This window comes from Peromyscus maniculatus, chromosome 5 (assembly GCF_049852395.1).
Source record: "Peromyscus maniculatus bairdii isolate BWxNUB_F1_BW_parent chromosome 5, HU_Pman_BW_mat_3.1, whole genome shotgun sequence".
Taxonomy (NCBI): domain Eukaryota; kingdom Metazoa; phylum Chordata; class Mammalia; order Rodentia; family Cricetidae; genus Peromyscus; species Peromyscus maniculatus.
This window is the reverse complement of record NC_134856.1, coordinates 77,745,860-77,772,287: the sequence shown is the minus strand read 5'-3', so window position 1 is coordinate 77,772,287 and position 26,428 is coordinate 77,745,860. Positions and strand designations below refer to the sequence as shown.

Genomic DNA, 26,428 nt, shown 5'->3' with positions numbered 1-26,428 from the left:
TGTCCCAAAAGTCCCAAAGATAATAGAAAACACTCAGGGAAAATATTTTTTTATTCGAAATTTCAAATTTCTAGTATCAATGAGAAGAAGAAAAATGGTGCCAACAGTCTGACTGCTATACTCTGAAGCTGGAAAATGTATGTGATGTTTATTGTAGATCGTGTAAAGGGTTCTTCCAAATGACCTCTTACAGGCATGTTAGGGAAAATCAGGCCAGGATATTCTTGTCAAGCTGATATGACAACTGTATGCCGTGCACTCCGGCAGTCAATGCTGACAGAAAAGATGAACTAGTCAAGAGGCCCAAAAGTCATGTTTTTAAAAATAATCCAAACCATCATAATTGCAGGCTTCGAGAAACTGCTCAGACTGTGACCTTCACTCTTAAGCCCAAAGCCGTAAGGCAATCGTGCTTAAAAGTTTCATAATGAAAAGTTACATAATTGAAGCAGCTCCCAGCTGAAGGGCAAATTACATGTAAATTCTTCTCTTTATCTCCCACTCCCTTCTCTTTGTGTGTGTGTGTGTGTGTGTGTGTGTGTGTGTGTGTGTGTGTGTGTGTGTACATGAGCTGAGATTTAAACTCAGGGTCATGAGCATGCTGAGCTCACTCTATCACTGAGGTACAGCACCAGCACAAGTCACACAAGAAAGCACATTTGAATACTCAATGTGAGCTCAAAACTAGGACCTCATTGTTTTGACTTGTTGAAACCTCATGATTCTCTATAATGACATTATCAGAACGAAACAGATGGTCCAGCTCTCATGCCTAGGATGACTGCCATCTTCCAGATTATTCTCCAATACAAATCATCTTGCTAGTATTAATTACTTTGCATCTATTCATTAGTTTGGGGCCTTTAAAACACTAAAACTATGAGGCAAGGAATAAGAACCTTAGAATTATATAACACAGCACATACACGATGGGAATTAAACCCCAGTCCTTCGCAAGAACAGCAAATGCTGTTAACTGCTGGTTAACAGCCCCTTAACATTTTTATAAAGCCATATTTTGTTTCCCAAATTATTAGAGAGTGCTCCCTAGACTGATCAAATGTGTTCATAGTTGAGGCACTGTAACTCAGCATTTACTGTAATATTGTTCAGTGGGCACTGGACCTTATAATTACCACATCATTGTAAGCATAGTATAATTACAGTTAAACTATAAACAACCTTACTGATAAAGAACCTTTCAGCAGTAAAGATAACCTGCATGACAGTACACCAAGATGATTTCAGGTCATAATTATGAGACTTTAATGAGGTTCATCTTTAAACACATACAAGATGTAGACAGACAGTGACTATTGCTATATATATGTCTTATAGCTTTGATAGATCCATATTTACCTGAGTTCCAGAAAAGGTAAGTTTTAAATTTCAGCACAATATACACAATATAAAATTGGCCATTCAATAGACTTGCAGCGTACAGTTCGGTGGTGCTAAGTACATTCCCGATGTCTGACCATCAATGCCACCCACTTTCAAGACTTTCTCATCTCCCCAAACAGAATCTCTGCACCTGCTGAACACTAACTTCCGAGAGCACCTCCTCCCTCCCGTGGCAAACACTTACTATCTCTACCAACTTGACTCACAGTGGAATGAAACCACATCTGTCTTTCCAAGACCAGTTTATTTCATTAGCAGTTTCCCAGGGCTCATCCAGGTCAAGGCATGTATCAAAAACTCATTCCAGTTAATGTTGACTGCCATTCCAGTGTATGTATATACCACAATTTGTTTGTCCACTCATCTACTGATGCCACGAACACATTGGTTGGAGACAGAAAAGGTTTACTTCGGAGTCAATACAATGAAGGCTGTGGTATAGTAGTGCTGGCCTTTAATTCTAGATCTCTGGAAGCTGGGACAGTCAGATCGCTCTGAGTTAGAAGCCAGACATAGCAAGTTCCAGACACACCAAGCTCCAGGCCAGCCAAGCTACACAGTGAGATCCTGTCTCAGGGAAAAAAAAGGATTAATGAAGAGATAGATAATTCACCTGCATTTGCCTTTTCTGAGGCCTTTTGACAAAGATATGATTAAGCATTTATGAGCACTTTTCCTAATATATTCTTCACACTGATGTCTAATTGGATGATGATAATTTGGTTGAAAATGTGTGCATTTGTCAAAAAAGGACTGAAACTAAGTAAAACATTCAACAGGCTAGAGTTAGAATCAATTTGTTAGGATAAATTAACAAGAAGATTGAGATTTTAAAACAATTTTTTTATTTTTTAAAATATTAATTCTTTGAGATTGTTGTATAATTTATTTGGATCATATTCACCCTCCCTCCCCAACTCCCCATTTTGTGTCTTCTTTAAAAAAAAAATCAAGTCCAATTTGTGTTGTTCAAATATTCTTGAATATAAGCCTGCCCTACAGTGTGATCCAATACCAGAAAACACACCCTTGAAGAAAGTCCACTCTTCCTCTCCCAGCAGCTATCAAATGCCAACAGCTTCTCAGCGAGGGTGTGACTGATACCCACCTCACCACTCTCAATGCTGACAACTATGCCCATCGAGCTACAGGTTGCTGAACCAGACGACATTGCCAAGCATGGTTCTATCTCATTGATCAGGCCTTAAGTCCAATCAGAGAGCAGTTGGATAGTCCCTTAACACTCATGAGCATATCTTAAGAGGACAGTCATTACTGCAACTCCCAGGGTTCACAGAATGGTGATTATTTTTCCTTTCAGTAGCATGCATAGCACCTTCTGACACTTCTGAAAGCTAGTCAGAAGGGATGAAGCTTCTAGGTCCACATCCACTTGGTTTCTCCATTACATAAAACAATTTTAAAATTAACATACAAAAATGATTTTCTAAGGGTCATTATATTATCCATGTCATATTTCATAAAGTTTTAAAGAATATTAAAATTTAAAAAATAGATACAAAAATTTAAACATTCTTAATTTGTTTGTAGCATAATGTGAAAGATATTTAATATACATTTTTAAAAGCTTTATAAAAATATTTGCCCCGAGTTCCGGCGGAGAGCGTGGCGAGCTAGGGAGGGCGGCCTTCTTCCTCCGGGCCCCCCGCGGCCTCCGGCCTGTGCCGGGTGAGCCCGGGGGGCCCGGGAACAGCCTCGGTCTCCGTCCCGCGGACCCCAGGAACCTGAGCCCTGACAGCAGCCGCCCGCCCGGCCGACCGCGACCCTGCAGCTGCCCTTTCCCCCGCCGACGAAGCGCCTCGATGGCGGCGACCTCTGCGCACGGCCTCCTCGACTCCATCGGGCCCCTGCTCTCCAGGACCGGGCCTTGGAGAAGCCCCAACCAGGCCTTCGAGGACTTCTCCAGCCGCCGGCGGGCGTGGCGCGGCGGAAAGAATGGCGGCCCCCCGAAGGCCGCAGCCGGAGGCGGCGGGTCTGCGCAGGAACACTGGGCCATCGCTGGGAGGAGACCGCCCGGTTGACGAGCCCCCCCAGACCTGGATGCACAGAGGCCTCGACGGCCCTGGAGGAAGGTGAGCGGAGCCCCCGCATAGCGGCCGGAGGAGCGATCCATTGTAGGGCCCTCCTCCCACCCAGAGAAGCCGGGACGTGACATCGCATGCGGCCGTCGGCAACGCTGGCGAAGATTTACCCGCCGCCGTAGAAGGCCTTGTACATAATATGAAAAAGCTGCTCTCAACCTTATCCCCGACCCTTTTAGAGAGACCTTTGGCTAAATCGGGACATCTAGCTGTAGAGATTGCCGACGCAGGGTAAAGTCGAGGTAGGAAATCGGAAATCAGGTGTGTACCCAGCCGTCTTGGAAAACATCGTAGACGTGTCTTCTAGAACTGACTTTGAAATGGAATTGTTTATGCCACCTCTAGAAAGACCCAGGAGCAACACTCGTCCTTGTTTGTTCAGTAGTTAGAGGACCCAGCCGGAGGAAGAAGAGGTCCGGAGCCAGATTGGTCGTGTGAAGACGACGTCTTTTTTTGATGTTCTAACTATTGTATTGTGTATGCATTGTATTCATTCCCCACCCCCGTGTGTGTGTGTGTGTGTGTGTGTGTGTGTGTGTGTGTGTGTGTGTGTGTGTGTGTGTGTGTGTTTGACAATGCCAAGTATTTTTTTGGAAATATCTTTCTAGATGCTCTAAAGTGCCTGACATTTTATAAGTAGCGAAACAACACATTATGTAAATACGTTCTTGTTAGGATTCATTTGAAATATTCTTTGGGGAGGAATAGCCGCACCCCTCCTGAGTTGACTACATTGTGTTTGGGCCCTGGTTCCCCGAAGAAGGGCATGCAGAGCTCAAGCCATTGTGCTCCATGGGTGGAAAAGAAACCACTGTCTCGTTGTGTTTGGCTTTGCTGTGTACATAGTACGTGTAAAGGACATAGGAGTCCTAACTTACACCATCTAGTCACTCTAGATGGTAAAGAGGTTGCCAGTGTATGACAAAGTAGAGGCAGTAGAACAATACATTTTGTACTCTTTGTGTTAAAATTTTTTCTTTTTGTGTTAGAAAATTTTATTACTCTTGTTACATGTGTGCCGTTTACTGGACTGCTGTGCACATAGTGGACAACAGTCCTTACTTGAAACATCTGGTCTATCCAGATGTTTAGAAGTGCCCGACGTATGTTAAATGTAGAGGTAGTAAAATAATCACTTTGTAAATATCTTTTTGCTAAAATTCATGAACCGCTGCCTTTTGGGAGTAGAATTTGAACCCCTCTGTGAGCAGTACTGTCTGTCCTTGCTCAGTGGTTTGGAGGAAGTACTGGGAGGCAGCGTAGTCATGTGCTAGTGTGTTTATATGGGACCTTTCAGACGCCATTTCTGTAAATTTGCATTTTGTTTTGCTAGGTATATACTGTAAATAATGGACGAATCTGTCTGAAATCTTCAGCTTCTAGTATCTAGATGTTAGAGAGGTTGCCAGTCTATGACAAAGTAAAACTAACACATTGTGTACCCTGTTAAAATTTATAGGAAAGATTGTTCTGTAAATGATTTGGGGATATGAATTTGTTCAGCTATTTCTAAGCATTACATATGCCTGTATTTGTCTACTGGTTTGAAGGCAGAGAGGAGGAAGAGAGTGGGTCAAAGCCCAGACGGTTGTGTTTAGACGATACCTCAGATGATAACCATTGCTTTGCACACAGTTGTTTACCAGTGCAGTGTGAATAGCAGACATTATTATTATTGTTGTTGTTGAAATCCCTAGTCTTTCTACATATTTAAAAGTACTTGACACATTTAAAAGTAGAAGTAGTAGAATACTATTTTGTGTAAATAGTTTTTGAAAAACTGGAGATACTATGCTTAGAATAGTTAACCCACCTCTGAGAACAGTGCACCCGCTGCACTTGTTCAGTGGATTGAGGAGGTGGGAGGAAGAAACTGCAAAAAGATTCCCTTAGCGTGCTAGATAGACACCTTTAGCTTACCCGTCACCCCGTGTGCTAGATTCACTTCATTTAATGTTGCTGTTCTGTATATAGTGTACAGACTGGACAAAGGAGTCCTCATTTTATGATCTCTAGTTTCTAGGTTGTTGAAGAGGTTGCCAACGTATGACAAATGTAGAGTTAGTGAACTAACACATCCTGTATACTCTGTTAAAGTTCATAGCGAGGTTGTCTTCTGAAGAGAGTTGTGAAAGTATCCAAGTGACGGGTGCCTGTATCATGTGGTACAGGGGAGAGGCTGGAGAAAAAGAAGGACAGAGACCAGAATGCTCTCAGCAGAAGACACTTTGAGATCTAACCATTGTTACATGTGTGTGTTTTCCACACTACTGTGTATATAGGGGACAAATTTATGTCCTCATCTGAAACATCTAGTCCTTCTAGGTGTTTAGAAGTGCACAAAGTATGTTAAAGGTAGATGTAGTAAATAATACATGTTGTAAATTCTTGTTTAAACTCGTGGTGAAATGCTGTCTTTGGGAAATGGAATGATAAAACCAGTTCTGAGCAACACAGACTTGTGCTGGTTTGGGAGGGAGGAAGAAAGAAAGTGTATGAAGGGCCTAATTCTAATGTAAGTTTTGGTAATGCAAGATTAGCCATTGTCCTTTTTATGTGTGTCTTATTTTGTGATATATCATGTATACAGAAGATAGACAAGTCCAAATATGCAGTGCCTAGTCTTCCTATATGGTAAAGAGGCTGCCAGTGTGTGACAAGTAGAGTTAGTGAAAAGACATGGTTTAAAGTTGTGTTAAAATTCATAGGGAAAAAAACCCACTTAGGAAGTGAAATTGTTAATATCCCCACAAAAATATGACAGTTACATAAACTGACCCTTGGGTTAAGAGAGATGGGGGAGGTTCTAGACCAGGACGTTGCTATATAAGTATGTTAGGTTTGTGCAGCTTCTTTATAGCACTGCATTGTGCATATGCTGGGGAAACTGAACGTTACTGAAAACATCTAGTCTTTAGACTTTTAAGTGCATAATAGACTTGCTGTGGTAATGCATTCCTTTAATCCTAGGCTGAGGCAGGTAGACCTTGTGAGTTCCAGGCCAGCCAGGGCTACACAGACTTTGCCTCAAAATAGTAAGAAAATGTGCATAATGGACTGGTAGGGTGGCTCAGCAGGTAAAGGCGCTTGCCACCCAGCTGGCGGACCTGCCTTTGATCTCCAGGATCCACCTGATAAAAGGAGAAAACTGATTTACAAATTGTCTTAGCCTCCATACAAGCACAGTGGCATGCATGTGCCCCACATGCCTATGCTATTCATAAATGTAAAAAATGCACAACATGGTAAAAACGGGGTTACCAACACCTTTGAAGGGTTGTTATTTCATAGGAATGGTTCCCCGGGGGAATGCGGTTGTTAACCTTGGTCTTTGAGCAGATGCTGTCACCAGGTGTGGAGGTACATAGGGAGAGAATAGTGCAGAGTAAGGTGCTGTGCCTGTTGGCTGGTTCCCGGGTGTCTAGCCATTGTTCCAGTGTGCATTTCAGTTAATGTTGCCAAGTATTAGAGAGTAAGTCCCAGTGCCCAAAGAATGTTAGAAGTAGCAAGATAGTCACTATAAGTGTCCTGCTAGTCTTTTGGAAGGGCTGTCTTCTGGGGGTGACCTTTGTACCGCTCTCACCAGAATCATCCCGAACTGGAGTTGTACAGAGATGAGGATGGATGAGGGAAGAGCTCTTTGCTAGGACCACCACATACAGAAAACTGTTGCAACTGTACCCAGGGATCCATATGTGCATTTCTGGGAAGAGACTTGTGTTTCTTGTGCACACAGTTCATTCCACAACATCTGAAATTATTAATGTCCTAAAGGAGAGCGTATGGTTAAAGGGATGGCTTTGACAGATTGACAGAAAAGGTTCCTCTGGAGCACAGAGCTGTTAAACCATGTCCGGACAGTGTGAGGTAATTCACGTTGCTAGGCTGACTGTGGAGCATAGAACTGTTAAACCATGTCCGGACAGTGTGAGGTAATTCACGTTGCTAGGCTGACTGTGGAGCATAGAACTGTTAAACCATGTCCGGACAGTGTGAGTTAATTCACGTTGCTAGGCTGACTGGAGGGGCAGAGGGAGGCCCACAGGGCGAGATCTGCAGCCCTGTGCTGTGCTGAGACTGACATCCTGAGAAGCCCTGCCGTAGGAACATCTTCAGCTACTCCGTAGGAATACATTTATTGAGCAGGAACACGCCTCCTTCCTCATATTTTAGTATATAGATCTGATGATAAACTTAGGAATGCTGTACTTCATGTGGTCTGTGGCTTTGTTTTCCTGTAAGCTGAGCATTGAGGAATGCAGAATTTTAATTGTAACTTCGCCAGTACTTCTATCTAGAGGCCTGCTGCCATTTTAGTCTTCTATGAAATTTTTGTTGCCAAGGAAGACAGGATTACAGTTTTGTCTGACAGATTGAAATAGCGTGGTGTATTCTTGGTTATCAAAATACTCCTGTAGCGTGGGGTTTTTAGTTGGTGAATATTCGCAATGTGGGGGAAAGCATGGTACATACTGTATAATCTCAGTTCCCTAAATGTGTGTACACTTGCAGCGTCTAGAAGGACACGTCAAGCTGAGCTGCTTGTGACTGGGGGGCTGCTCTTGGCTTCTTGTGTTGTGTTTCCTGTAATGCACATACTACAAATAAATGCTTCTTTTAAAAGCTTAAAAAAAAAAAAAAAAAAAAAAAAAAAAAAAATATTTGCCCATAAAACAAAACAACAAAGTGAAGTTTATTGGATACAGTAATATAAATTAAAAAAAAAACAATTTGACATGCATTGAATAAGTTCCTAATTATCCACTAAAATGCTATTAAAATCATTTAAATTTGATATGAATTAGTTCAAATAGAATTTTAGAATTACTGTCTAGAATTGGAGGAATACTTGACACCTCTCAGAAGTCCTTCCAATTATTCACACAGGATTCTGATGAGTTTTGCTACTACATGCACATTGAGGCTGTTGCCAAGGAGACGGTAACGCTGCTTCACTGTTATCTTCTCAGGAAATCCTAGAAAACAGAGGTGGCATTTATAATACAGTCCCTTGCAATCCTAGTTTCCAGAAGTAAAAGATACCTTTAATTCATTTCATAAACACATTCATGTCTTCTTGGCAGTGTCATGGTCAATGAAGGCATTATGCATGATGGTGGACTATACAATGTATCACCTTGTGATGCTGAAGTTGCGTTTGTGTAAGCATACTCTAGGATGCTCATGCATGAAATTGCCTAAGGACACAATACCAAGAAAGTATACCCATAGCTAAACACAAAAGATGGTAGATGGCTAATATGACCATGGAATTTTACACATAAATGAGAATTTGGAGGCCCAAATACTGTATAACATCATGCTATAATGTTATACAGTCAGGTGCTGTATAACACAATAATATAGTATCAGAGTATGGTTAATGCAAACACACACTGACGAGTTCACAGAAACATGGGTTATTACACTTGGACAAATGGTTGCTACTATTTTTCTAGGTAGTTTTTTTTTTTTTTAAACAACACTTTTATGGAGCTCTACTTCACATACCATAAAATTTACCTTTTAAAATATATGCCTCGTGCATTTTAGGATAGAGTTCTCAAACATCTTCATTTCCATTGCTTCAAAATAAAAATACCCATGTACCCATCGGCAACCAGTCACTCCCTGCTCCCTGTCTTTGTCTACCCTCAACCACTGCTTTTTGATGCTACTACACATCTGGCTATTCTGATTTCATATACATGGAATCAAGAGATGTGTTGTATGCCTGCCTATTTACAGTTAGAATAATTCATTCACATTATAGCAAAATTTAGTACCTACTTTTTATTACTTAATAATATTTTTAATGGAAGAGACATATTTTGTTTATTCATTCATTCACTGGTAAACATGCGAGTTGTTTCTCCTTTGGGATATTATATGTCATAATATATACATGTTATGAGAATCTTTTCTTGGCCGTGTATCTAGAGGTAAAAGTGCTGAGTCAGGTATGAGTTTAATGTCTGCAGAGACATTAGCACTGCTTCATTTTACTCTAGTGAATATGAAGGACTATTTCACAGTGGTTTCACATACATTTCTCTAATAACTAATGATGCTTAACATCCATTTCATGTGTTTATTGGCTATTTTCCTATCTCCTTGAAAAAATGTATATTCAAACCATTTTCACATTTTTATGTTGGATTATTTTCTTTTTATTGTTGAGTTGAGGAGGTCTTTATATATCCTGTATATAGCTGGTTTTCATAGTTTGCTTCTATAAACTGATTTTCTCTTATCTGATTTAGTCACATACAGTATGATTTGGCATAACAAATGAAGCAAAAGAAAATTAGACAACAAGACAAAGGAAATAATTAAGAACATTAAAGATAGTACAATTTCATATATTTGTAATGAAGGACCATTACATAAAATAGCTTCACCAATATTAGGCTCCATAGTAACTGTAATAAGATAACTGTAAATACTATAATAATCCTGTCATCCTCAATTTTAAGAATGACTGCAAAGCTTACATGCTACAGACAGTGAGTCGCAGGCATCCACATTACTAATCTCAAAGACTATTTAGTTCCAAACACCAGAGACACAAATGTGTTTATAAATAACCTTTTACACTATCCTAGGGAATGATCTTTTGCATTATTAAGACTACACTAAAGGGAAAGGTGAGTTTAGAAACAGAATTTTATTTTATATAGATATTAAAGTCTAAACTGCATGATGGAAAAATTAAATAGTTTTTAAGTTAAAGATGATTTAAGAAAAAACCTTGATATATTAAAGTAACGACAGTCTTCAAAAACAAAACCACATAGAATGTACAAGGTCAAGACAGCAGCTTTCTCCCAGTAAAGATCAGTGTCTCTCTCCTAAAGCCAACTAGTCACAGACATGCAAGTTGTCAGTCACAAGACACCAGGACAAAATGAACAGAAAGATCGATATGAATCCATCACTGCCAGGGGACAAATGGCTCAGACAATGTCCAGTTTTGTACCCACAGCCTATGCTGGAACCACACATGAAGGACAGTTGTGTCATGTTCTACGGTAACATCTGGGCAAGACTGTCAACACAAGCATATCATATATTTTAAAAGAGAATTAGCAATTTAAAATATGTAACAATAACAAAAAATGAAGCTATGAATTTGAGAAAGAACGAGGAGGAGGCACATGGGAGTGGTTGGAGGGATGATAGAGAAGGAAAATGATGTGGTTATATTTTAATCTAAAAATGTTACAAATTAAATGGAATTAAAAATTAAGAGACTCTTCATATAAATTTTGTATACAAATACATTTGAAGAACCTCAAGAAAATCTATTTTACTCACCTCAAATTTCAAAACAGAAAAACTATTCATGAAATTTATAAAATAAACAGTACCCATCTCTAGGGTCTACCAAGCTGGCTCAGTGCCATTGCCTAAAGATATGAGTTCATGAGACCTATATGATAAAGACAGAGAACCAACTCCTGCATACTATCTTTTGATCTACACATACATCATGGCACTTGCACATATGTGCACACACACACACACACGTGTGCACACACAAATAAATAAATAATGTAATATTTAAAAATTATTTCTCTATAATTTAAAAATTAAAACCAACATAATTTTTCTAGGATCTTATATAGGCATTTAAATATACTAACTCAGTCAACTGTCATAACACCTCATAAAGTGGGTGTTATATCTACATTTTACAAACAAGTCAACTGAAAGAGAAAAGTTAATATAAGGTAGAGCAACAAAGACTATAGCTCGGTCTGACTCTGGCCCTCCAAATCCCTTATCAAGTTTCAAAATTACCATGGTGACCACAACTCTAGAGGTAAAATAATCAGTGTACTAAGACTTAGGAACTCATTTTGATTAGACAATCAATACTTTTAAGTAGTATGCAGACTACATCTGCTTGTTCAAAATACGAAGAGAATAGTAACTAGGAAAGCAGACTGGAAACTGGAGTGAGTCCAACCCTCAGCTCCTAAAGCTCTCTCCCTTTGTGACATAAACCAAGGAAAGTCTTCCTTTCTTTAGTGACAATCGCTAAAACACTGAGGATTGAATGAGATGACCAAAAGAGGAAAAAAGGGAAAAATAGCAATTTTTTTCTTAAATTAAAAAAAAAGTAGACTAAAATTAGAGCATTTCGACTGCTCTTCACTCCCACATCTCTCTCCTATGCCCTCACTCCTGCTCCCTCTCAAAATTATGGTCTCTTTTTCAATTGTTATTGTTATACATACAAACACACACATAAAGCATTTATTTACACACACCTACATTTATAAATGCAAATTGCAACAGTGATAAACTTTCAAAGGACAGGGAGTAAAAAATAAGCCCGGCTGCTGTGATTATGTTCACAGAAGCAAATACTGAGAGCAGTTAAGTGGGATAGCCAACTTGTTGTCAGTACGAGAGGACTGTGTCCCAAGACCTCATCTGTAAGTTTATTATCCAGAATCTGAAACCCAATCTCTTTGGCCCATTATTCATCTCACAAACATGCATCGATATCACAACTCTACTGGATATAATAAATCTCCCTTCTATATTCAAATCCTCAAGCAGAGTTCTCAGAGGCAGAGTTCCTCCTCCTTGGCCTTGGAGGCATGCTGGGTGGGTCTGTTTGTGCCTCTGCCCATTTAGTCAGGTATGGAGAGCACCTGAGCCCTGGTGTAAGAAAACATGGATCTCTTAGAGCTGAACACTGGTGGCAATGGAAGGTGGGGGGGGTGGGGGGGTGCTTACAGTCACTGCAAGCACACAGGGCAGTGTCCAAGCTTCATGGCACTAATCCCTGGATTTCCTACACTATGGTGGAGTTAGGACTTTGGCTTCCCTCTATCTTTGCTTTTGTTTGTAAATTCCCCTGCTGTAGATCCCCTAAGGATCTTGAGTGCCCCTTACATTCCTTATAGCAGAGAACAAAGGCAAATAACTGATAATGTAGTTTTGCCCAAGTGAAAAAACAACCACAAATACAACCCGTATCCAACAACTGGTTAACTCAACTACCCTTTACCTTCTTACAGTGAAAATGCCAGACGAGCCTAGCAGAGTCTGCTGTATAGCCTGTAATCCTAGCTACCGAGGGGGCTGAGGAGGAGGAGGATCATGAGTTCAAGGAGAACCTGGGCTAAAAAGTAGCCTCATGACTACCTGGTCAACTTAAAAAGAGCCTGTCTCATTATAAAAATAATTACAAAGGGAAAGGCAGGGGAATGTAGCTTGGTGTAGCATAGTTGAGGCCCTGAGTTAATACAAATAACAAAATGAGTCAACTGAAGGGATTTTTCCCCCTCCACACACAATCTAGTATGGACTTTTCAAGTTCGGACCTCTGGAAACAAAGATGTAAATAGAAAGGGGATTCTATCCACTGCCTGAGGGAATTAGTAATCACTATTTTACCCTCAGCCTGATTGGACTGACTCACTACCAGATGTAAGGGGAAAACAGGGTCAGAAGGGAACTGCCTGAGACATGACTGCAGTGCAGACCAGTCAGGAAAACGCCAAAGCTGTCACAGCAGAAAGCAGGGGGGATTCCTAAACTCACCTGTCATGCATGGCTTCATTCATAAAATCACATGTGAGTTCCTAACAAAATTCTGAGAACTCCAATAAAGGAAAGCTGTGGTCTACATGGATCCCACATACCGAATTCTGGAGGAAATCCCTGAAGGTTTGCAATTTCTCTGGGTGTGAAATATCGCAGTTTAAGCAGTGACAACTTAGCTATCTTTTCTTCTGGTGTCAAATCATTAAGAGATTTGAAGATATTCTCAATCTGTTAAAAAAAAATCCAAGAGAAATTAAACAATACCAAGTGACCCGACTTCACATTTGCAGTTGGGAAGCTGCTGAAGAACAGTGGACGAGCGATCTGCTGTGCCACACGGTAGCAGAATGTATAAGCAAAGAGTCCCTGTGCAACAACTGTGTAATTGGCTCAATAATGGCCATTTAAAATTATTATAATATTCTTAAATTAAATATTTAACATTATTGAATGGAAAGTTTGAGTTTAAAAACACACATGGTACCTGCACATCGTCTGCAGTCTGTAACACTGAGCCTGTCCCTTCAATGTAGCTTCCGTACCTGAAAAATTCACATGAATAATACATAATACCCAATGTATTTTAATGCCAATTATCTGTGTGTGTGTGTGTGTGTGTGTGTGTGTGTGTGTGTGTGTATGTGTGAGTCTGTGTGCTGTTTATGTGTACGTAGGTGTGCATGTATGTGCATGTATGTGAAAGTCTGAGGACAACCCTGGGTATCATGCCTCAAGCATAGTCCAATGTTCTTTGGAGACAGGCTCTCTCACAGGTATCAAACACACCAAACAGGTTAGGCTGGCCACCCAGCAAGGTCCAGTGATCTGCTGTTCTCACTTCCCCAGAGCTGAGGTCGCAGGTGCATGCCACCATGCCTAACTATATTTGACATGGATTCTGGGGTTCTAATTCTCACCCTTGTTCTGATTAAGAACACTGTACTGATCTGAGAATCCCCCAAGATCTCTCTAAAAAATATTTTTAAGTGATAAAGTATTTCTTGGATGACATACATTTATATTCTTCTGAAACATCTTGAGTAGTCGCATATAAATATGCTTTGTAATTTAAATAAGACAAAAGACATAATTCTATCGAAACTTCTCAGAAACTACACGTGGCAGTTGAGTTGTAGAAACACCACTGAATGATGTATTAGCATTTTTTATTAACTGTCATATTTGCAATGTTCCTCATTAGAAAGTACACACTATATTACAAAAGTCCATGCCACATTAAACCATATGTATAGATGAAAACATACTGCTATTATTTTTATAATGCCTGAATTAAAATTTCTTTTCAGCATCGAAAATCTTCAGCCCCCTAATACCACATAGATGTGCTTCACTGAAACTAAACCTGAGTTTAACTTTCATTAACTCAGTATTCTTTTATTATCATTTTCATTTAAGAATTAGTTTAAAAATTGTACAAGAAGTATAAAATATTTCAGAAATGAAAGGTAGCATTATTTTTCTGTTGATGCCAAGCTGGCTTTCCACCACATAAACACTCTCTTTTCACAATAAGGACAACTTAAACTATAAACTAGGAAAGTACATCAGGGAAAAATACTGTTTCACACTGCCTCTTCATATGCGCTACACAGTTAAACATATGTGTGTGTGTGCCATCTTTAGCAGAAGAGACTGCCACAGTAAGGTTTCCTTTATGTCATCTTTATTACATGAAAATATCAAGGTTGCCTTTTATTACAAAATTGATAAGTACTATTTTATGAGAGTCCTAAGCAGAACCTATTGCACTTGGTAATAGATAACAGCTGAGTGGAGTCTTTTACAGTAATAAGTTCTTTCTTCTGCAAGCACAGAGGCAGATCATAAAATCAGGCTGAGTCTACGTGGCTGCAGGAGAGACTAAAACCAGCAGACAAAAAGATGGTTTGAACTGTCACATCACACAACTGCCTACCCAGTGAATGAAGTTGAGGGGCACGCACAAAATAGATAGGGTCTTTAACTTTTTTTTCCTGAAAGGTCCAATTTTCCCCATCACTCTAAGCTTTTTAAAAATTGTCATAAGTCAAGAAAGAACCCAAAGCAAAACACTAAAATGTTCAACCATAGGCAACCAATAAAACAAATTATAATCCTCTTTTACCATGAACATAAAAAAGATTTTTATATTACCATGGCAACAATATCCAAAGAAGATTAGGAGTGACTACCCTCCAAGCCAGCAGCCACCATTTTGGAAATGCATCTATGTTCTCTTAGGAAAGGTTACCCCAGCTGGGCCTGTTGACTGTTTTTGTCTCTCATGGAGGGGTGGGAGGGTTAGAGACTTCACCCGAGTATCCAGCTGCTTCCTACCACCTGTTCTGTGCAACTCTGCCTTCGTTATTATGGCTCAGGGAGGACTGGAGCACATAGGTCAGGGAAGACTAGATAAAGGATCCTCCATCTGTGCAGACACAGGCAAGCCATCATCCCTACTGGGTAAAGACTTTCCAGGGGCAGCCTGCTGGGGGTCAGGAGTACCCATATCACTTTAAGTAACCCCTTATCTGTGCTATGGAAGGAAATGCAATAAACTCACTGGTTCTCAAGAGTAAACTTTGGTGGAATCATGCCACGGTTTGTGCCTGGGACATTAGGAATAGGAGCATTCTTGCCATGGTGAGAAAAAGTTCTTTTATGTTCATCCCGAGAAGCAATATTAGCAACAACACCTTTGGAAGGCCATGCAGTACATTGATACCACAGGCTGGTAACAAAGACACTAGACGGCCAAGAGACAGATATAGTAGGGAGTTTCATAATCTTAGTAACTTTTGAATTTTGGAACATGCGAATACATTTCAAGACCTATTAAGTTTTAGTTTTTAAACTGTAACTGGATAATTCAATTTTATTTCTTTAAACTAAAATATAATTCCTTTTGATACACTGATAGAAATCACTCTCAAGATTTGATGTGTCTCACAGAAAAAAAGGTGACAAAAAGACCAATTCACAAACTACAGGAATCAGGTTAACACAAGTATTTAAGCTATACAAAGGCCATTCACAAATGACCTTGTCTTCTATGAACACTTTGTGGGTGGTGCACAGAATGTTCTGCATGAGGAATGTTCACTCATGCTCTACTGGCAATTAGGAAAGAAGTCAGGCTAAGAGAAACATTTTAATCATCAAACACTTCTTGTTCTGAGAAAAACTAAAAGGCGAGCTATGACCCATGATTTCAGATATAACACGGAGGAAACTGCTTTCAAACTTACCCTTTGGTAAAGCACATGGACCTTCTGGAAGTGGGCTTAACGATATCCAATAAAAGAGCATATCGCAGCAATAACTTGGGGGGTAAAAAGTACTGATTTGTGTCATCATCTTCAAGAAAATCTTTCAGCATCTGCACAGAGAGGTCACTGTCCTGCTGGAGTTTCCTGTCAATTTCTTCTGCAGTTTCAAGCTTAAAAAGAATGTTATCTTTGCCAGAACACTGTGTGCTGCTGCTATCCAAGCAGATATTTGGTTCAGTTCTCTGTACTCTTAACTTATCTTCTGCAACTACTGCATGGTTTTGTGGCTGCACAGTTGCAATTTTAGGAAACTCCATCAGTATCTGGCATTAAATAAAAAAATATAAACTGACAAAAGTTTTACTTAAAATAAGAGATAAATTAATAATGTCAACAGAACATGTAGAAACCTTTTTAGCCTTTATAAATAAGGTTGACATTTAAAAAAACAGACATTGTGGTTTGATTTTATGTCCATGAGTTATTGTCAGAAGTTATTAATCATACAGCCATACAGAAAGTAAGCTGCAGAGGACTTATTTCACAGAATTCCTGTTTGGTGTACTTATTAACGGAAAAGCTCGCCAAATATAAACACAGCAGCACAACTAGAAGTAAGTTTAAAAAGCAATGTTGGCATTGGAAAATGTGTACAGAACTAAAGATTACCAAATTCCTTCATTAAAAAGAGAATGCTGTAACATACTCAAACATAAAACAAAACCCACAGTGTTTTCACTGAGAATACTTATGTCCCAGGGGGCCTCCCATGGAGGGGTGGGCAGTGGGGATGATTTGATTTGGAAACTCATAATCTTGTATAAACTTCTATTTTACAAATGAGAAAACTACTCAAGGAATTTTTAGTGATTAAGTCTTCCCTAATACGGTTTTTACATTGTTTCTGGAACTGTCCAGTAGAGAAAGAGCGCTTGTCACAGAGAGTCAAAATGATAACTGGTCTTCACTAGCAGAGTGACAGGCTGTGAGCTGTACTGGAGATGACTATGCCGAGCAAAGCTCTTTCAGCCACTGAAACTGTTACCTTTCCTCATTTCTCATGAAAACATAAAATTATTCATCAAGAGTCCCAACTTAGCAGCTGAGAATTTGTATAAGCTAATGATTAACTTATACTAATCATTACTACATTTTTAACCAATTAAGACAAATAACATTGGCATCAGGGAAAGTATAATAAATATGTTTAAACAGGCCATTTTAAAGACAGCATATTATATTTCATCAGAAGTAATCAATGGCTTTAACTGGGAAGAGAGAACGACAAATATAAAAGTCAGTGGTCCTTGAAGTTATGGGGAGACAAGGAATAACAATACTGATAATTTTTAAACTTATGAAGTCTTTATGAGTTTTAGCTTTAATTAGTTTAGTGAAAAGTAAACTAAAGAGAGAACAGAGATAAAAGTAAACATCAGGAGAAGCAGAGACCTGGAATGGACATGAAGATGACCTATATTATAAACTCTATACACAGAAGCCTGAAGTAGTTACTGAGAAGAAATTAGCAGACTGAGATCCATTCACAAGTAAACAGTAATAGCAGCAGCAGCAACACTACCTGACCAGGGGCCTGAAAAGGGAAAGGCTCTGACTGCCGCTTTGCAATGAGAAAATACCGTAGCCTTGAGTTTGGAACACCAAGCTGCAAGCAGAGCAGAGAAATTAGTTACCACATGGAATGGGGGAGATCTGGAGCAACTTCAGCACCTACACAAAGACTCAGATGTGCACCCGGTTTCTGCCAGTGCAAATGTTGCTACTGATTTCTGGAAGTCTTCTTTACAGAAGAATCTAAGCCAATTACATTGCTGCTCTGTACTTTTCATTGAATGATGGTTATCCCTGACAAATCATGTATCCATGGGTCATAATTCACAAGTAAGAAATAGAGACATTTTGTATTTACTATTGATAATATAATAGCAGTAAAAACATTAACTTCACATATAGATATTCTTGCTATTATTACTTTTCCTTTTGAAGAGGAGGATTTACCATACTCTAGAAAAGGCAATGATCTGAAATAAAGCTAACGAGATCAGTTACACTGCCAGTTCTGACAATTTACTTAGTAAATTTTTAAAATAGATTTTCTTTTCATTTGTCGACAAACAACTATATAATATAGCTAATGATGATAAGAAACTAAAAAGAAAAACAACAAATACAGCAACATTTACAAAATCAATCTTTCAAATAACAAGTGCTTTGATTTCTTACATGAAATGAAAACAATGCTTACAACCTAACGTCATGTAACAAAAAGGAATTATAAATAATATGCCCACTTCGCTTTCAATCTTAGGTTACTTTGAGCATTATAGCATGCGAAAACCTAATTTAAACATGTAGAACTAACTCATTTTCAAAACCTATACTTGTTTATTTTCCTAAAAGAAAAATGCATGAGATTTAATGAACTTATTTTATGTACAAGTAAATCAACAAGCATGCACCATGTTCTTCAAAAAGTAAGAGCCATGTCTGAGCCAATTTAACCCTTGTACGAAATATTAAAAATAGATCTATTTGGTTATTACATTAAATACCCAGTGGGGGAAGCCCTGAAATGATCGATTACGTAAGGGTCTGTAATTGTGGTACCTACAGAGGAAGGAGATAACAGAAATTCTTGATGCTGAAAGCCACAAGCTTCTATCGTTTGTATCAGCAGCCCTCTGGAAAGAGAAAAGGAGTCAGAGAGAAACGCTCCCAGCCCTTGCTTAGACATGGCATTCTTTTTTTTTTTTTTTTTTTTTTTTTTTAATTTTACAATACTATTCAGTTCTACACATCAGCCATGGATTCCCTTGTTCTCCCCATCCCGGCCCCCTCCCCTTCCCCCCATCCCACCACCCATTTCCACCTCCTCCAGGGCAAAGCCTCCCCCGAGGATAAACATGGCATTCTTATACAACAGCACACACTTCATCATAGGGAAAAACCCAACTCTACTCAAGCCACTCAGAGACAAGGCTCCTAGGTTATTACTTGAGAAATGACATTTTATTTATTTTTTTTCAATTTAGCAAATATTTTATTTTTTTAATCTTCTCTCATATATTACACCCTGACCACAGTTTCCCCTCACTTTCCTCCCCCAGTTCTAAGACATATGCAAGACAAATATATTTTTTTACCTTGTAGATGATACTTCAAAACCTTTAACATTTTCTAGAAGAATATACTTGGGTAATTTTTGTAATCTAAAAACCAAAACCAAACAGAAATGCAACTAGTTCATTACAAAGAAGCAAAAAGAAAATCCTAACTTGTGAGAAGTGGAAGTTTAAGTAACTCTCTACATTTTTTTTTAAAGAATTTTAAACCCTATTTTATTCATTTTCCCCAAGACATGGTATACTTGGAAAAGTTCACACTGAGGAGTTAATGTCCACTGAAGCACATCTCAAAATCTGGCTTTCACAGGCCTTCTGCACAGCACAACTCAAAGGGCTGCCACTCAGCCACGGTGGCAGCGTTCACTAGTATGGCTGCCACTCAGCCACGGTGGCAGCGTTCACTAGCACTGGCTGCCACTCAGCCACGGTGGCAGCGTTCACTAGCATGGCAACATCTACGTGACTAATAGGAATGAACAGAGGCAAGAAAATGTAGCTGGTTACTAAAAGTTCTGTCACTCACTATGGAGTGACATTTGCTGTCATTTTATTAGTTCTGACAAGAGAAGGGTGCATGTGGCAACTGTTAATCTCTACATAATGGCAAACATTACATCCTTCCATGCCCATAGTTTTAAATTTAAGAAAAGTTTACAAAAATCTAAATTTTTACCTTGGGAGAATATCTAGAATATATAAGAAGCTATTTGTCCTTGGATCAGTCATATCCCCCTGTAGGCCAATTCTAAAAAAAGCAAAGAAAACACAAAAAAAGTTATCAAAAATTTTGTATAATGATACCAAAATGACTTGGTTAACTAAGAGAATTTAAGTAAGTTGATCTTCACCATAAGAAACAAAACAGAAAAGAAAGAAAACAGGCTGGTGGGTGGGTAGTAATCCAGAGCAGATGCCACTGGTGATAACCGCCATTTCAACAGACTAGACAATAAGGAATCCTGAGATAATCTTGTCCGGGGTAAACAGACCCTTGACCTCCGGATTTGGACAAACTAGGGTCAGCACACGGAATCGGGCAGCACCAGGCTAGCAAACAGACCGGACAAAGTTCACAGCATGGCCAAGGTTCAAGTAGAAGGGAACACTTGCATGGGTTCTGAAGAACAGGGGCAGAGGGTCAGGGTTTCCACTTCGGTGATTAGCGGCTTCATGGCCCTAAGCTATGTGACATCTCCGTCAATCTATCAGTGGGGTCTGAGGTTTAAAGGCTGGGGATTAAACTGGACTTAAAGAGATTCCTCAGAAATCTTCAGTTTTAATATTCGGTCCCTTCCCACCCAGAGTTCAGATAACAACTAGAGTCAGTGCCGGCATCAGCAGCTGGAAACGGGCAAACATACAGTGAAGATGGTGAGAGGTTAGATCCCGGGCCCGCTGCAGCAGTACATGTACTCAGGCTGAATCCTGCTCTGTGCACACTGGGCCACACTCTCCACATGCTTAAAGCCACTTTCATATGCCACACTCTCTGTCTTCTTTGACACATGCCATCTTGTCCTCAGTGTTCTCATGGTACTACCAGGGAGCTTACAGTACCAAATGTTACATTTATATAACACTAATTTATGAGTCATTCCTTTCAATTATAACTCCACAGATCAGCAACTACAGCATCAAACACACTGTATGGCACATGGGCACAATAACCCCAGGGAGATAAGCTTCATCAAGTTCAGTGATGCTAAAATGCAACACAAGAATATTCATCTAGCTGGGCGGTGGTGGCGCACGCCTTTAATCCCAGCACTCAGGAGGCAGAGCCAGGTGGATCTCTGTGAGTTCAAGGCCAGCCTGGGCTACCAAGTGAGTCCCAGGAAAGGTGCAAAGCTACACAGAGAAACCCTGTCTTGAAAAACAAAACAAAAACAAAACAAAAAGAATATTCATTTAAATCAAAATATTTATTACCTAACACTTCAGCCAGTCATATAATAAAAATTTATAAATGATTAATAAATAATGGTTCTGACCTTTGTCTAACTGTATAGTTATGGAAAAGTTAACTTTTCTATGCCTCAGTTTCTCACCTACAAAATAATAGTAACAATAAGACTCCATTAATATGGCTACTTAAAATAATTTATTTTGTTAAACAGAGAAAATGAATTTGGTTTAAGACACAATTCCTTGAGACACACTGTTGACAATTACTACATAAACCTGAATGAGAAATTCTAATGTGGCTATGAAAAAAATCTGAATTATAATGTTAATTTTGATACACAATTTGCAAATATATGCAATGCTAGTTTTCATTTTCTTACATAAGTAATATACAAATGAAACATTTCCTAAGGAAATTCAGTTTCACTAATCAGAACTGACTCTAAATGACAAATGCTCAACAGTTTAAAGCAATTAAGGTAATTTGAAACAAAAATAAATGTACCTTAATATACTTATAACATAGTATTGCATATCTACTATTGATCAAATTACTTTTCTCTTCTGACAATAATTGTCCATGCCTATGTTTGATGCTCAATTATACAGATGAGTGAATGAAAGGATACATTTACAAAGTATTTGAAAGCTAGGAGAGTGCAGCTGTAGTCTACCAAGTTCTTCGTTCTTCCCTTCCTCCTTTCCTCTTTCCCTCTTCCTTCCTTCCTTCCTTCCTTCCTTCCTTCCTTCCTTCCTTCCTTCCTTCCTTCCTTCCTTCCTTCCTTCCTCCCCTCCCCTCCCTCCCTCCCTCCCTCCCTCCCTCCCTCCCTCCCTCCTTCCTTCCTTCCTTCCTTCCTCCCTCCCTCCCTTTCTTTCTTTCTTTCCTTCTTTCTTTACTTATTTTTCTTTATTTTCTTATTTGTAGTGAGGTGTGTATGTGTGTGTGTTGTGATTTGAACCCAGGGCCTCATGCATGCTAGGCAAGTATTTGCCACTGCGCTATATCCTCAGCCCCCACCTACTCTTCCTTAATAGAAAGTATTTATTATACATACCTTGTGAATGGCTGACATGGAGGGCTCATTAAAATCATATTGAAAGACAGCTTGTCAAACTCTTCCACTGAAATACCCTAAGGCATGGACATTGGGAATAAAAAAAATGCATAGAATGAAGAAAAAAATACTAAACAATTAGAACTAAGGACATCAGAAATCATAGGTCTACCTAACAGAGTGCTTTACAGTGCCGCTTCAGTTACACCAACTTCCCAAAGCAATCTAGTCAGGAAAAACAGTGGTTCCTCCCTCCACAACACTTGTTCCTCTAGGGGGTCTCAGGTGTAACACTGCTGTTTTTGGACTTGACCAAGTAGAACTTTATTTTGTAATTAACCATATTTGGCAAAGGTTTGGGGAATCTTTAAGCAGCTATCAATATATTTCTCTGTTTTGCAAGTGTGATGTACTGAACAGCCAGAAGAGTCAATTTAGTACCATGTCAGTTTAGCACAATAATCGTAGTAGGACAAGATGAATCCAAATGATCCCTAATTGGTTCCACTTATATATGCATACAAAAATGCATCTATGTGTACACAGAAGATAAACAACAAGAAACACATGTCAGGGATTTGCCAAGTCTCATTAAGCACTCCTGACCAGAAATGTAAGAAGAATAGCCCAGTATCACAACCTCCCTAATTATTATAACAAATCTCTAAAAAGCTTGTTTTGATAAAGCAGGAAATTTTATGCTCTGAATTCCATGAAGAATGAGTTAACCTGGGAACATGTCAGCTCTCTCCATTGAATTAAGAGTTAGTGACATGCATAAGGCCAGGAAATAACATATCAATCTTGAGAAGTGCTCATTTTTTCTAATTTGTTACAAGATATTAAAACGTTCAGAAAAGACACTGAATTTCATGATTGCTTTCAGATATAGTCGTCTTCTTTTCAATGAGGATCTCATTAAATCATATCCACAGAATCCTTACTTTAGACATTGGTGCATTTCTGAGAGAAAGCCCACTTGAGACACACTGTGAGCATCCTTCAGATGTGTTTCTGATCAGCTTACTCATGTTTTATTTGTAACTATGGAGTCTGTACTCATAAGACAATGGTTTGCCTATCTTGTAGCATAGAACTGATAAACAATGAAAACCTTGGCTGGCTATTTCTTATCCTGTCCTGCCCTGTGAAGGTATTTTACAAACCAATTACCATTTAATCATTTATCTAATGTCAGCTCTGAGCCTCCTTTCATCCTTTATCAGCATTTTCCTGTTATTTCTCTGGTCACTTTATAAGTACAGTATGTTCATTCATTAAGCAATTTTTATGAATCAATTCACTACTATTTCTGAGTACCATTTCCATGGCAGGCATTGTTGTACAAACAATGAACAAGCTCGATGAAGTGTCTGCTCGTGACACTTGTACACTAGCCACTAGTAATTTCTCACTTGCTAGCAAGCTAACTTAACTGAGTACTTTGGTTTTATCTACAGCTTTTTGACTAAGGAGTTCTGCCGCTGGTTATGAACCTTTGTGTACCATCTCAGCCCGACCACAGATGCTAACAAAGACTTTTCTGGCAGGCTTTCTGGAGAAAGCTGCCTTCCTCAAGACAGACCTGGTACACAGCCAAAACTGTATCCCAGTCTCTGAAGAGAGTTGCTGTCAAGGTCTTACTGCCCCGGACAATCATGCTCTTAGCACGGTTATCTTCCTAGTCTCAGAGTGTTCATTCATTCTAAATGAATTCATTTCTTCATTTAAAAACTGCCTATCATAAGTCACCTGCTACTGTCTACTAGAAAGAGGAGGAGGAGACAAAGAATTTCCTCTCTCTCTCTCTCTCTGAGAACCAAGCACTCTTCCACTTCTTGGCCTCCTCCTCATCTAGTCCTCACACCATAAGCAGGGAGATAGCCTCCACCTTCATGCTGATCCATGGGAACACAAGGTAAATCAGTGTTTTTTCTTAAGTTAGATTCTGGCTGACACTTTATGACCTCACCTGCATATGTTAACTGAAAACGACAAACTCACAGAGGCAAAGAGTAAACTGGTTGAGAGATAGTGGCTGAAGAGCACTGAGCTGCAGGTGAGCCACCAGAGTGAGTTTGGGCGATCCACTGTACAGCATGGTGAGGTACTTTGTACCTGCCCAGCAGTCTCACACAAAGTAAGAACATAGGGGGAAGAATATGCCAATTTGCTTGACTGAACCATTTTGTAGCATACATATGTGAATGTGTGAATACATAAAAATCACATACCATATATATATATATGTATATATATATATATATAATTCTTATTTCTTGATTATACTATAAAATAAAAAAAATAGTCTTTTTTTCCCTTAGAAACATGAATGAACTGACTCTCCTTTAAATGAGCTAGAAGTGCTTCCCACAGCCCCTTTTCTTGTTTCCAATAATTTTATAGACTGTGCATATATTATGGTTTATCATTATCTATTAAAGCTAGCAAGGAAATATAATTAAAGTTTGAATCCCTCAAACTAACAAAATAATCAGTTATGTCATTTGCCATCTTACAGAAATTATGGAACCTAAATATACCTAAGTCTGTCTGTTAAATCAATTCAGAATTACATATTTTGGGTATTCTTATTCTGAATGTGTTTATACTGCAAAATGGGGAACCACAATAGATAAGCAAAAGACAAGCAAGCTAAAAAAAAAAAAAAAGTCCCAACCAAAGCATTATAAGACAAAATCTCCCAAACTACCATTGAGTTCACTTTGTGTTGGCCATCTACTGTTCACATTCTTTTTAAAAAAGAGTCCATGATAGGTGAAAAAAATGAACTCTGACAAGTTTGCTAATGAGTATTCAAAAAGTAATAGCCAAGGAACCCCTTCCTTGTTGTTACCACGTGCTATAAGTATTATATAAGTAACTATTACCTGGATGTGAACCATTAAAGTTTACTATCACCTCACAACCAAGCATCTGAAGTTAAGCATGTTCTTGTCAATCTTTTCTTTCAGAAAGCAAGATACTGACCTCACTCTTTAAGTGGGTTTTTAAATAACTTACTCCCTATGATGGGACACCTCACACAGCCTTGAGGCAGGGAGGGGCTTGGACCTGCCTCTACTAAATGTACCTCCCCATGGGAGGCTTTATCTTCTTATAGGAGGGAATGAGGGGGTAGGTTAGGACAGGGAGGCTGGAGGGCTGGGAGGAGGGAAGACGGGGATCTTTGATTGGTGTGTAAAATGAATAAAAAATTTTCTTAATAAAAATAAAACTCCCTCTTTTGATAGAATTTCAAACATTAATTCCTCTTCTAAACTTTCATTTGCATGATTTATTTTCCAATTAAGCTGCCAGAAACCAGTATTTAGAAATTGTTAGAAATATGCATTTTCACTGCTAGTATATGTGTTAAAATAATAATATATACTCACTTCAATTGTCTTTGCCAGTAAGTGTATGTGAGGAAAATTATGCTTGTACACTTCATTAGCAACAGTATTCACATCAACAGCAGCCACCACGTGCGCAGGGATACCACTTTCTGTAAGGATAAGTGGAATGTCTTCAGAGGTCATCAGCATCAGCCCACCATAAAGAAAAGCTGAAAGAGCAGAAAGCCTGCACTGACTTGCTCCTCAGCTACCCAGCTTGATCTCAGACCCCGATAAAGAAGCAGGCAGGAGGAACGGGCAGGAAGTGGTCTTCCAGCACTACTTCCCGCAGCCTGCTGAGTGCTGAGAAGAAGATTTCAACTTTCTTACACTGTCTTAGGAGACAGCTTTCCTTTCTCATTAAACCACACGTTTAACACCTATAACACACTCTAGAAGCCCTATTATTCAGAACTTTATATAAATAAATGACCATGTATTCTCACCTTCCTGTATTAAGAAAAAGCTGATTCACAATACCACTGAAACTGCTTTTAATATAAGCTTATTTTATAATAACAGCTTCACTGAGATATAACTTACACACAACACAATCAGCCTGCTTAGAGTTTAATTTTTAAGTGA

General features: G+C 39.1%; 1 protein-coding gene across 2 annotated transcripts in view; it reads right to left on the bottom strand.

The window, feature by feature from the left end:
* Positions 1-1,834: 1,834 nt before the first annotated feature.
* Positions 1,835-26,428, bottom strand: part of Trdmt1 (tRNA aspartic acid methyltransferase 1) — a 33,974-nt gene continuing 9,380 nt past the window's right edge. Inside the window, exons 2-12 of one of the 2 annotated variants that reach the window (XM_076572699.1) lie at positions 25,844-25,953; positions 22,446-22,522; positions 20,159-20,230; positions 19,504-19,569; positions 18,972-19,041; positions 17,922-18,005; positions 16,319-16,662; positions 13,555-13,612; positions 13,169-13,298; positions 8,363-8,482; positions 1,835-1,971 (exon numbers count right to left, since the gene is read on the bottom strand). In XM_076572699.1, coding sequence (XP_076428814.1) covers positions 8,382-8,482; positions 13,169-13,298; positions 13,555-13,612; positions 16,319-16,662; positions 17,922-18,005; positions 18,972-19,041; positions 19,504-19,569; positions 20,159-20,230; positions 22,446-22,522; positions 25,844-25,953 — 1,112 coding nt within the window. In that variant the 3' untranslated portion in view covers positions 1,835-1,971; positions 8,363-8,381. Of the gene's footprint in view, positions 1,972-8,170; positions 8,483-13,168; positions 13,299-13,554; positions 13,613-16,318; positions 16,663-17,921; positions 18,006-18,971; positions 19,042-19,503; positions 19,570-20,158; positions 20,231-22,445; positions 22,523-25,843; positions 25,954-26,428 lie in introns of those variants that run through there. The other variant, XM_006985931.4, reaches the window with a different exon arrangement.